General features: G+C 38.9%; 3 protein-coding genes across 5 annotated transcripts; 2 read left to right on the top strand and 1 right to left on the bottom strand.

The window, feature by feature from the left end:
• Positions 1 to 33: 33 nt before the first annotated feature.
• On the top strand, positions 34 to 4,497 carry LOC106645628 (mediator of RNA polymerase II transcription subunit 25). 2 transcript variants are annotated; one of them, XM_023389908.2, is made up of 11 exons: positions 34 to 441; positions 514 to 645; positions 713 to 758; positions 843 to 967; positions 1,056 to 1,275; positions 1,349 to 2,159; positions 2,441 to 2,960; positions 3,039 to 3,849; positions 3,931 to 3,987; positions 4,111 to 4,242; positions 4,324 to 4,497. In XM_023389908.2, the coding sequence occupies exons 2-11, from the start codon at positions 533 to 535 to the stop codon at positions 4,462 to 4,464; spliced, it is 2,976 nt and encodes a 991-aa protein (XP_023245676.2). In that variant the 5' UTR covers positions 34 to 441; positions 514 to 532; the 3' UTR covers positions 4,465 to 4,497. The 2 variants fall into 2 exon arrangements, with proteins under 2 accessions (XP_023245676.2, XP_014217009.2); XM_014361523.2 differs by having other exon boundaries at positions 4,321 to 4,497.
• Positions 4,498 to 4,918: 421 nt separating this feature from the next.
• LOC106645632 (leucine-rich melanocyte differentiation-associated protein) lies at positions 4,919 to 7,104 on the top strand. The gene is made up of 4 exons (XM_014361530.2): positions 4,919 to 5,010; positions 5,615 to 5,860; positions 5,935 to 6,195; positions 6,276 to 7,104. The coding sequence occupies exons 2-4, from the start codon at positions 5,664 to 5,666 to the stop codon at positions 6,508 to 6,510; spliced, it is 693 nt and encodes a 230-aa protein (XP_014217016.2). The 5' UTR covers positions 4,919 to 5,010; positions 5,615 to 5,663; the 3' UTR covers positions 6,511 to 7,104.
• A 1,482-nt stretch (positions 7,105 to 8,586) lies between these two features.
• LOC106645629 (aquaporin AQPAe.a) lies at positions 8,587 to 10,892 on the bottom strand. 2 transcript variants are annotated; one of them, XM_014361525.2, is made up of 6 exons: positions 10,805 to 10,892; positions 10,494 to 10,669; positions 10,233 to 10,376; positions 9,723 to 9,956; positions 9,206 to 9,286; positions 8,587 to 8,876 (listed from the first exon to the last, which is right to left on the bottom strand). In XM_014361525.2, the coding sequence occupies exons 1-6, from the start codon at positions 10,821 to 10,823 to the stop codon at positions 8,715 to 8,717; spliced, it is 816 nt and encodes a 271-aa protein (XP_014217011.2). In that variant the 5' UTR covers positions 10,824 to 10,892; the 3' UTR covers positions 8,587 to 8,714. The 2 variants fall into 2 exon arrangements, with proteins under 2 accessions (XP_014217011.2, XP_014217012.2); XM_014361526.2 differs by having other exon boundaries at positions 10,494 to 10,655; positions 10,805 to 10,837.
• Between the last annotated feature and the right edge of the window lie 235 nt (positions 10,893 to 11,127).

Below are 11,127 nucleotides of genomic sequence, written 5' to 3'. Positions count from 1 at the left end.
TACTCATGCATTTGTGCTCATAATACAGACAGGTATAATTTTATTCTGAACTGTTTGGTCAGCAATAGTGATATTATAATTAATGTAATAGTGATGTATTTGTTATCATTAAAAGATCACTAGTCTGTAGTTCTGTATGTATCTACTTTAGTTTAGTAAAAATTTACCATTTATGGGCTAAGTGGTTAACCTTGGCGTTGCAAATAAACTTTTGTGCGTGCAATTTAACCTGTGCTTAAACAGTGTAAACACTTGTTAATTAATAATTTGATTCAACTCCTGAGTCACAAAGTTGCACGATACTTACCTGCCTAATGTTGAGAGAAGAGACAAAAACGACCTCAAAACAATGGCACTTGTACAGATATCTATTTAATACGTAGTCTTTAAAATTCGTCCATAATAGCAATTATTTTTGACTTCGTTTCTACATCGTATTCAGTTAGTATTAAATTTATACTTTCGCAAAACTTTTTTCATTATTAATCACGTCATAATATGTTTTTTTATTAGGTATTAATTCAAATCAATAATGGTCACTAGTACAGTAATGCAGGCTGATGTTGTTTTTGTTATTGAAAGCACTGCTTCCAATGGAGCATATTTGAATGATTTTAAAACAAATTATCTCATACCTACCTTGGAGTAAGTATACGATGCTCAATATACATTTTGCTTGTGTTCAGATACAATTAAATTTCTATGTTTGTAGATACTTCAGTCAAGGTGGAATCGAAGATCGTGAATATGCATCCGAAGTATATAATTTTATCAGTCACGTAACGCGACATTGATAAAAGCTATAATGCAAATTATAATTTAAACACGTTGGTTTGTTGCAGACGAGTCTGACACTTTATGGCATCGTTGTTTATCATGCATCGGACTGCTTACCATCGCCCTTCACAAACACTTTTGGACCATTTTCCAATCCACACAAAGTGATTTTAACCCTTGAAAAACTCGAGTAAGAACTTGTGAGATGAATTAAAATAAATTGTGGAATTAAAAAATCATACTTTCCTTTTTTTTTTTTTTTTTTTTTTTTTTAACAGAATGGTTGGTGGAAAAGGGGAGTCCCATGCTAACATTGGTGAAGGTCTTGCCACTGCCTTACAATGTTTTGAAGACTTGCAAGTGCGCAGAGAACCAAACGTAGCATCACAGAAACATTGTGTCTTAGTATGTAATTCACCACCATATCAAATTGGTGTTCAAGAATCTTACTTGTTCTCGGGATATTCGGTGGATCAATTGGCAGGCGTTTTCCAAGAGGTAGTACTTACACACAATTTCTTTTAATTTAATAATCCCCAATGCTCATTAATGCACAAATTCTTGTTTTCAGAGAAGTATAAGTCTGTCGATACTGTCACCTCGCAAAATCTCGGCGCTGTTCAAACTGTTTGAAAAGGCAGGCGGCGATTTGCCCTCCTCTCAGACGAAGAATTACGCCAAAGACCCACGCCACCTCGTCCTCTTGCGCAATTACAATCTAAAGGAGAGCCCGGTGAGCCCGACGACTGCAGCGAGCGCAGCCGCGGCAGCAGCAGCATGCGCGGCCGCCGCAGCAGCCGGAGTGCCGCCGGGCAACGCCCAGATAACCCTAAGCCCCTTGCAAAGTAATGACAGTCCTAATCCCAACCAAACACCCCAAAGTATCGTTGTCAATGCACAATCCGTAACACAACAACAAGCACAACAACAACAACAACAACAACAACAACAGGGACCACCTACCACCTTCCGCGGACAGACGACACCACAGAACATAAACTCTGTGCATCAACAACAACAACAACAACAACAACAACAACAACAACAACAACAAGCCGTCAGTCAGCAACAACAACAACAACAACAACAACAACCACCCATGAACGCGTCAATGGCCAGCAGACCGCAATTCAATCCGCAAATTTCAGCTCCGCCCAACTACCATCCGGGAAATATGGGCGCTCGGTCACCTCATCCAGGGCGCTCTGGCTGGATGAGGCCGCCCTACATGAATCCCGGTGGGCCTGGTGGTGCTGCAGGTGCTGTTGGTGCCCAGCCACAGCCACCTACTAGTACACAAAGTAGCGCTCTAATTGCTCAATTGTCCCAACCCCCGTCCACCATGGGCATCAACGTTCAGCCGTTTGCTCAGCGTATGGAAGGTGATGAGATTTTATATTTTAAATTTAATATTTCAAAACGCAATTTATCACCTTTAAAAAAGAAGTTTTTTTGTTTTGTTTTTGTTTTCCCCATCATTTTTCACTATTTTTACCGTATCTTGTGTTGTTGCAGTTTGCATATGATGCTAAGTAAGGAGAATATTTATTTTTCAATGCTCACTTTTGATATGAAAAATAATACCTATCGTTGTAAAAAATCATTCTAACATCATGAGAAGTAAAAAAAAAAAATACTAAATACAGTTATTCCACATGTTTAGGGGCACCAAATGCTGCCATGGCCCCGAACCCTCAGCAAGCCCAACAGCAACAGCAACAGCAGCAACAGCTTAGCCAACATCAACAGCAACAGCTAAGGCAGTTGAACATGCAGCAACAGTTGCAACAGCAGCAGCAGAACGCTGTCCAGCAGCAAAACGCTCAGCAAGCCTCAATGGGAATGCAGGCCCAGGGCTCCGTGGCCCAACAAAATGCCCAACAGCTTAACGTATCCGGTGTGAACCAATCAATGGTGTCGCAAGTTCCTCAGACCGTCACAGCTTCTCAGGCATCGTCTGTACAAACGGCTTCTGCGTCAGCTCAAATGACACATGCCCAACAAGGAAACAATCCACCTGGGCCAGCGCCCCAGCCTACGATGATGAGTGCGGACCGCACTGTTATTTGGAGGGGCATGCTCGAGTGGGTTGAGAAAAACAAGAACTCAAATGATTCTCAGAAACAAACCTGGCAAGTGCCTTGTCAAATATCGGCTACTCTCAAAGACGGTGAACCAGAGGTGTAAGTATTTAATTCTACAGATGATAAATAAAACCATAAAGTTCGTTTTTAACTGCAATAATGTGATTAATCCAACAGGAAGGCGGAATCGTGGCCTATGAAACTCATCATGCAGTTGATGCCGCGAATATTGATAGGCAACATAGGACAGGCGTATTTGAAAAATTCAAAGTCTGTTGTGTTTTATCCATCCGCATGCGATGCTCTCGAATCATTGATAAAAGTCATGTCCAATGGCTTTGCTGGCTGTGTTCACTTTACCCAAACTGCGGCTTCCAATATCAAAGTTCTTTTGCTCTTGTACACCGCAGAAAAACGAACGTTTTTTGGTTTTATCCCCAACGATCAACAAGCTTTCGTCGATCGACTCAGAAAAGTGATACAGGAGCAGAAGAGCAATGCGAACACAGTTCGCCAAGGTCCTCCAGTGGCATTGAGGCCAACTGCCCCAGGCACGGGTCCGGGTAGTGCAAATGCCAATGTGATGTCCGGAGGCGTTGCTAATCCAGGAATATCGTCCCAGAGCGGAATCACGATGATGTCGCAGACGAACACGATGACCATGGGCGGCGGGCAAATTACACAAAACGTCATACCGAATAATGCTATTCCTCAGCAGCCTATGGCTCCGTCTACGGTACAGCAACAGAATCAGCTCAACATACAGCCGGTGGGCCTTTCACAAGGCGCTGGAGGACCACAGGCACAAATGAACCCTGCAGGAAATAGTATGATGGGACAGCATCAGCAAATAGAAATGGCTAGGCAGCAGAATCTTTTGAAGATACACCAGCTGCAGCAGACGTTGGAAGCTGCTCAACAACAAGAGGCGCAGTACAAGTCTCAGGAGGCGCAGTACAAATCACAAATGGAATCGCAGATCGGCAACGTGAGTGGTTTTTTCGTCTCTTGCATCGCAATGATGCATTTGAATAGGGAAAAAAAAATTGATGAAATTATGTTATTTTAGATACAACAAAATCTCGAGCACGCCCAAGCTCAAGAAATGCAGTACAAACAAATCGAAGTGAGTAAATGTCATCTGACAATTTTACGTTACTATAGAAGAAAATTTATAATTTAAAAGAAACAGCAGTGCATGGGAATATTTTTCTGATGAAAAAATTTCATGATATTTCATGTTTTGAAGGCTCAGCAAGCTCAGAGAGGGTTGAACCCTGGATCAGTGATGCAGACACCACAACAAGCGAACGCGCAACGGTTAATGCGACCGGTTGGCATGGGCAACACGCCTGTTGGACTTCGGCATCTTTTGCAACAGGTAACATTTCGAGATCATGAGATTCAGTAATCATATCGATATGCGTTAGAACGGAAATTTATACGAAAATTTTACCAGCAGCAACCGCAATACCGTCAAGTTCTCGGGATGCAACCACAAATGGTTGGACCTCGCGGTCAAATGGCACCAAGAGCCATGGCACCAAATAATCCGCAGAATCAGCAATTTGAGGAAGTTAATAATTTTGATTTTCTCGGTTAAGTTGATGAATGTGCTTCTTCTCAATAATTTTGTATATACATCTTTAATATAACATTTTTAATAAATTTAAAAAATATTTTATTAAATCTTTTCTTTTTTTCATTTTCCAACATCTATCAAGTTTTTATTTATTTATTTTGATTAAAATAAAAAGATACCAATTGAAGTGATTTATATGTTTTACGACGAGTTACCAGTTTCACTCAAAAGGGTAGAGGAAAAGGAGAATTTTGAGTGTAAACGACCAGCAATTTGATTAATGCTTACCAAAAATTTCATTAAAATTTTTTGGAGACTAGCTTGAGTCTTGATTATCTTCAACGAAGGGGGGGAGGGAGGAGACGAGAGTTGAACTTGACTCGATGCAGTGCGCATGCTCGGGTTATTTTTGATGTTTTGTTTTGACAATTAGGTAGGATTATTTCAATGACAACAGTCGGCTCCGCGAAAATGCTCCGGGAAGTGAGTATCTGATAAAGATGAGGGAGCTGTCCGAAGAAGCGTAAATATAGAGGATGCCGAAAAAATCGGCGCGATTGCTTAAAGGTACGTACTTTTCCTTTCATCGAATAATGTAATCGGCATAGTAAATCCTTTGGTTACATTTTTTCACGCCCAAGTTATGTAACGTAAGACTCCGTGTAACCTGAAATTTAACAAGTTATTTTTTTTAAATTTTGTTATCACAATCGTGATAAGCTTCCTTATCTCTTTATTACTCAGACTTGTCATTTTCCTACTGTAGTAAGCAATTATATCTGTGTGTTATAATAACATGGCCTTTGTTATGCTCGTTAAAAATCAATTTAACAAATTCCTTTACAGAGTGTTTTGACTTACTATTTATTTTTTTTTAATTTTTAGATTAACTTTTTTAGTTTGTATCGACTGTTTGAAATATCTTTACTTCTGATAATTAACCGTTCTTTAAGAATTTAAACATAAGTTGGATTAAGACGCATTTTAATTCATCCATATTTCATTTAACCAATACAAATTTTTCAAAACTGTTATGCATTTGCTGGGTGTTAATACACATTAATAGTTTGTTTTAAATTTTATTATATATCTTTAAAAATGTAAGTACCATTAGAAATGACAAGAACTAATTACATTTAGTTATGTAGAACTTATATTGATCTTTTTTCAGGCTGGCCCTTCGTGATGTAGATGAAGCTAAAGAAGTAGAAGAATTTACAATGACATCGTTGGGAAAACTTGTTTTTCATGATACCTATTCACGGTACCCCATTCCATTCTCTAGTATCTCTGCACGCAATCCATCAGCATCTTTATCACTGGCCTTTGAAAATCTTTTCTACATGCCATATGACATTATAGAAAATTATGGACCCACTATTCACACACTTGACGTTAGTCACAACAAATTTAGCAGGTTGATGAAATCGCCTTTAAATCGTATGACAGTGAAATTTTACATTTTTTTCATTAAATATATTATTCTTTCAGGAATTTACATTTTCTGGCGGAATTTGAAAATCTGACCTCATTAAATCTTGACCACAACAACATAGACAGTATCACGGTCTTCCCTTACATGCCACAATTACAACTGCTATGGTTGAACAATAACAACATTGAAGAGTTGTTTCCGTTTTTAAAGAGTTTACATAAAAGTCTACCAAACTTGCGATACCTGTCCTTGATGGGAAATAAAGCTGCTCCGAGTTACTTGAATGGTGGAACATTTTATGATTATCTGCAGTACAGGTATTAATCTTTTTTCAATTCAACTTTTTTTTATCAAAATGTAAATACTCATTTTTTTTTTTTTTTTTTCATACATCTAGGCTGTTCGTCATTTCATGGTTTCCTAAACTAGTGCATCTCGACGATCGCGTTATCACTCATGAGCAACATTCAGAGGCCAAGAGATTATTCAAGAGGCCATTCCTTGAAGAATTTTTCGAGAAGGCACCAATTCCGAGTTGTATGAGATACTTACACGAAAAGATGTCGACTTTCGTCAACCCGATCTCTCTGCCAGAGAAGTTAAAATCTAGAAAATCAAATCTAATTGTCTAAGTCAGTATTATGTAAGTGACCATTGTACGTATACATTTATAATCGACTTATTTTAACGTTTTTTATAATGTTTTATGACGAGAGATTAATTTTTAAACGAACCATTCAATACTTGAAATGATCATAAAAAATTTTACAAAGCTGAATCGCTTACTTGGGATCACTAGTAATTGAATTTTCTGTGATGATTCCGCGCAATCGTGAAATAGTTCAAAAACTTGTTTAAATATTGCTTTACAACTTCAATTTAAATTTAGGGCTTTCTAACAATTCAATAATCATGCCGATTTACAAGTTGTAAGCGCACACTAACAGAAGAGCTTTCAAAAGAGTATACTATTTTGCATACTTGAGCATTGAATATGATGGTGCCCTTGTTAATGTAATGAGCATAAGTAAGCGTCGATAAGTTTAGAGATACAATTTTTTTAAACATTTATATAAAATAAAGGCGTTTTGAAACGTCCTTTTTACAACTAATTACAATAATATTACATGTTAAAAGTGCCTTGCACATAATTTTATAAAACATATATCGAGAGAAAATCAATTTTGTGTTTGAAGTAATTTTTTTATAAAAATTAAAATGTATTAATGCGATGCAAGTAACAAAAGCTTTAATAAAAGTGATAATTCATAAAAATAATTAAGCTTGTTTAATTATCCCTTGAAAAAAAACTATACATACGTTAACTTCTTTGGTACAATACTGAAAAATTGAACTTATTAAAGTTTCTGAAATTTACATTTTTAACAGCGTTTAATATATATTATAAGAAAAATCCTTAATAAAACTACCATTCTAAGGGTAATACACAGTTTCCTCCTTCAAGTGTCGATTAACAATTTTGATTATATTTTAATAATTAATAACCATCACCTCGGTATGATGATCCACTAACTTTCATAAAAAACAACTATTTTTAATACTGTGTACCCATGAAGAAAAAACTTGAAAATTAAAATAGATCTTCATATTTTAATACTAAAAACTGATTTCGGAATTTTTGAGTAGCGATTAAAATATTTGCAAGATCTTTTCAAATTACTGATCGAAAAAAAAGACGATTTTGACGAAAACTCACATTTTTCACATTTTCCAAACATACACCCAATTGTATTTTTCAAAATATTTTTCTATGATTGTAAGGCCAATGATACACAACTATATGTGCTCTTGTCAACTACAGCGTCCAGATTTGAAAAGCGTATAGCGGAAGTCGTAGCGCTCAAGGTACACAGAGAGATATGGCGCCAACGGGTAGAGGAAACGACACGCGTCGTGATTATTTTTTTATCTCCAACTCGCCGTGACACTCGAAAACTACATTTTGTTTGTTTGAATAATTCGAGTGCAAAAGTCGACCGGTGCTTACTGGTTGTTAGTCACCGGACTTAATCATACACGAAGGCACATGAAAGTGCATGTTATTTATAGAAACTACTCGAACGTTTTCCAAAAACGAAAACCACACGAGTACGTTTGAATGAAACGTATGATCGAAGGTCCGTCTAATCTATGTTATCTTAAACATTGATTGGAAAAAAAAAAAAAAAAAAAAAATGTGAATAATCGATCGACGGTCATCGCAGCACGACGTGCCAAACGAGTATGGCAAATAATGATGATTGGCGCAGTTACGCGATAGCCTCCGTATCTTTTGCTCATTAAATTCGCGCATACCTCGTATTACGCACCAGTGAACTAGGTATGTACGCATTACGAAACAAAAGTGCGTTGCAGAGGGAACAAGAGAGCGGGCAATGAGGTGCTTTCGACTTTTCAAACGTATAAATGCTTCTTTTTTTCTTCACACGTTTGATGCGAGTTCCGCCGTTGTGGATATACCTATGCATCTTCGCTGATTTTTATTTTTCCTGCTTTTCATCAAGCTCACCACAACGATGCCACGTCTACCTATAATGTGCTTGACCGTGATGCTTCATAAACGAAATAATTGATAAAAAAAAAAAAGTGGCTATCGGAGAGGGGAGGGAAATGAAACGCTTTCAAACTGCATGGTGCTTTTGAAAATCACTTTAATGTAACGGATTTCCAAAAAAAAAAAAAAAAATCAATTTGCGTTTTGTAGTTGTTTCAATGATCGAAGCCATAATATACTGTACACTGTATAGATGACTGAAGCATACCCAAGAGAGTACGAAGTGACTTTTCATTAATCCCTGAAAATCCCGATGGAACATCATTCTTGGATTAGATTGTCGCATTCTGGTACTCGAACTTGTTTGATTTTGTAGGACTCGTAGTCTTGGGGCTCCACCGAGTCCTTCGGCGCTTCGGCGAACAGAACTTGGTAGGCCAGTGTGCCGATGGCAGCTCCCAACATGGGCCCTACCCAGTAAATCTGAACCAACCAAATGTTTGAGATGAAGGGGAGGGAAAAAAAAAACAAATGCTTTAGCTAAAGCGCACATAGAATTGGATTTCAGTTGATTTCGCGTTACTCTAAAATAGTTAATACATCATCGCAGTTGACACTAACAAGCTAATTATACATTATGTTAATTGGCAGTGACATTCTCGTAAACAGACTATTCGAGCGATGAACAAAACATTGCCGATTATCGAGTACTTATCCTTCGACACGCGAATCATTATGTTTTTTTTTTTTTTGTTTAATGGCTTCTGTGTCATTTTGAGAAGCTACAATAAAATTCAATGAATATCTCTTACCCACTGATTTTCCCAAGCTCCGTTCCAAAGCGCAGGACCAAACGTCCTCGCCGGGTTCATGCTGCAGCCTGTGTACGGGCTCTGAAATATATTTCCAAACGACAATACGCACTACTTACTCCCAAAAGTTGTGGTGTTCCTTTATTGAAAGAAAAAAAAAAAAAAACCTCAACTAAACTGTGCTTGGCAGCTGCACCCCAATTTTCACCACATTACCATTTTTATCGAACCAATCAGTAAAAATTAAGAATAAAAAATCGAGGTTTTGCTAAATAAATAAAATAAAAAACTACGGTTCAAACAGTTACAAAAGTTTCTAGACAACGTCATTTTGTACTCAGGAACGACATATACCAGCCTTTTTTCCCCGGAACATTTACGAATAACGAATTAAAAAATACCCCAGTCTCAACAAAAAAGGCCAACATTTTCAACAACGACAGCACAGTCGGACGGATGTGTTGAAAAAAGAAAGAAAATCTCGAACGGTCGATCGAGTGGCAAAAGGCTTACTTACCGCGGCGAAGGAAATGGCAGCGACGGCCATGCCGAATCTGAGGGCCGTAGAGTCGGTGGTGTGCGCGCACCTCGGGTCCCACGTGGCACAGGCGCCGAGGAGGATGAGAGACGTGCAGAGGACTTCGATCAGGATCGCCTGGGCTATCGATATCCCCGGGTGGACGACAGTCACGCAAAGCGGCGCCGTCGAGTCCGGGTTACCGTCGTTCATCAGGTGCACCGGGGTCACTATCTGCGACACGAGTCACGTTTTAAACAACCATCTGGACTCGCTAAAATAGAATGCAGATTCATTTTTTTCCCCAATTTTTGGATGCACCCTTTTTTTCGACGAAATTAATGGAACGAGATGATAAAACGGCACCGATGGCACTTCTGCTTTGCAATGCGTGACAAAGTTCCCTAGCCTAAACCACTAGCTGTTGTCCTCATGAATTTCTCATAAATTATACTGTCCCACGCCAGTTGGTAGAAATACATGTCCGCGTTGTTTTTTGTCGAAGCGTACCTTTATCATGCCGTATCCAACGATGGCACCGATAAATTGGGCGATGGCATAAAAAATCCCCGTCGGGATGGACTTGAGGCCAATCATGACCGCGCCAAGAGTCACGGCTGGATTGAGGTGAGCTCCGCTTACGTGGCCAAAAGTCTAAAAAAACAAAAAAGCACCTATACACGCAATAACACAAATAATGGTACATTGGCGTCGGTATTTAACGCTTGCGAACATATCGGACCAAGAATTAATGAATGTATATGCACATACCATGATCAAGAGATTGACGGTCAAGCCAAAAGTGAAGGCAGCTTGCATGGGAGGCGGGGGTGCAGCCCCAAGCGAACCTACGCAACCCATGCAGCCTATGAATATCAGAATGGCCGTCCCGACCACCTCGGCGACGAACATCGTCAACGTCCCCTCTTGAACCTTCCATGGATCGACTGTTTATATTCCAACCCAAACGATGTCCATCATTGTCATGTTTTTTTTATTTTTTTATTTTTTTTTATCTTGATGACGTATATACGTACCTTTTTCCCATTCGAGTCGTAGATGTAATTGAAAACTATACTTACCACTTTGATTCGAGCTCATTGATGGGGCTGTTGATTCAGCGACGATTGGCTCGACAGCAATAAACGACCCGTCCGATCAAGACGCCCGATATCAACGGAAAGGAAACTTTATCATAGATAATCGCTCGATGGGCCTCGAACTTAATGCCAATTGACGAGTAAACGTCACGCGCTCACGTATCCTTATCTCGGCGCTACCGCGTGCGCGCCACATATTATATTCGACACACTTTTTACACACTCATTAAAAGGGTATACACAAGACAAGGAGGAGCGCTATTGATTATCCGTTTATCATTTCCAATGCTCCGTATGCATGCACT

This window comes from Copidosoma floridanum, unplaced genomic scaffold (assembly GCF_036245765.1).
Source record: "Copidosoma floridanum isolate Cflo_tuat_1 unplaced genomic scaffold, Cflo_Japanese_pri ptg000030l, whole genome shotgun sequence".
In the NCBI taxonomy this organism is placed as follows: Eukaryota; Metazoa; Arthropoda; class Insecta; order Hymenoptera; family Encyrtidae; genus Copidosoma; species Copidosoma floridanum.
This window is presented reverse-complemented; position numbering and strand designations above follow the sequence as displayed.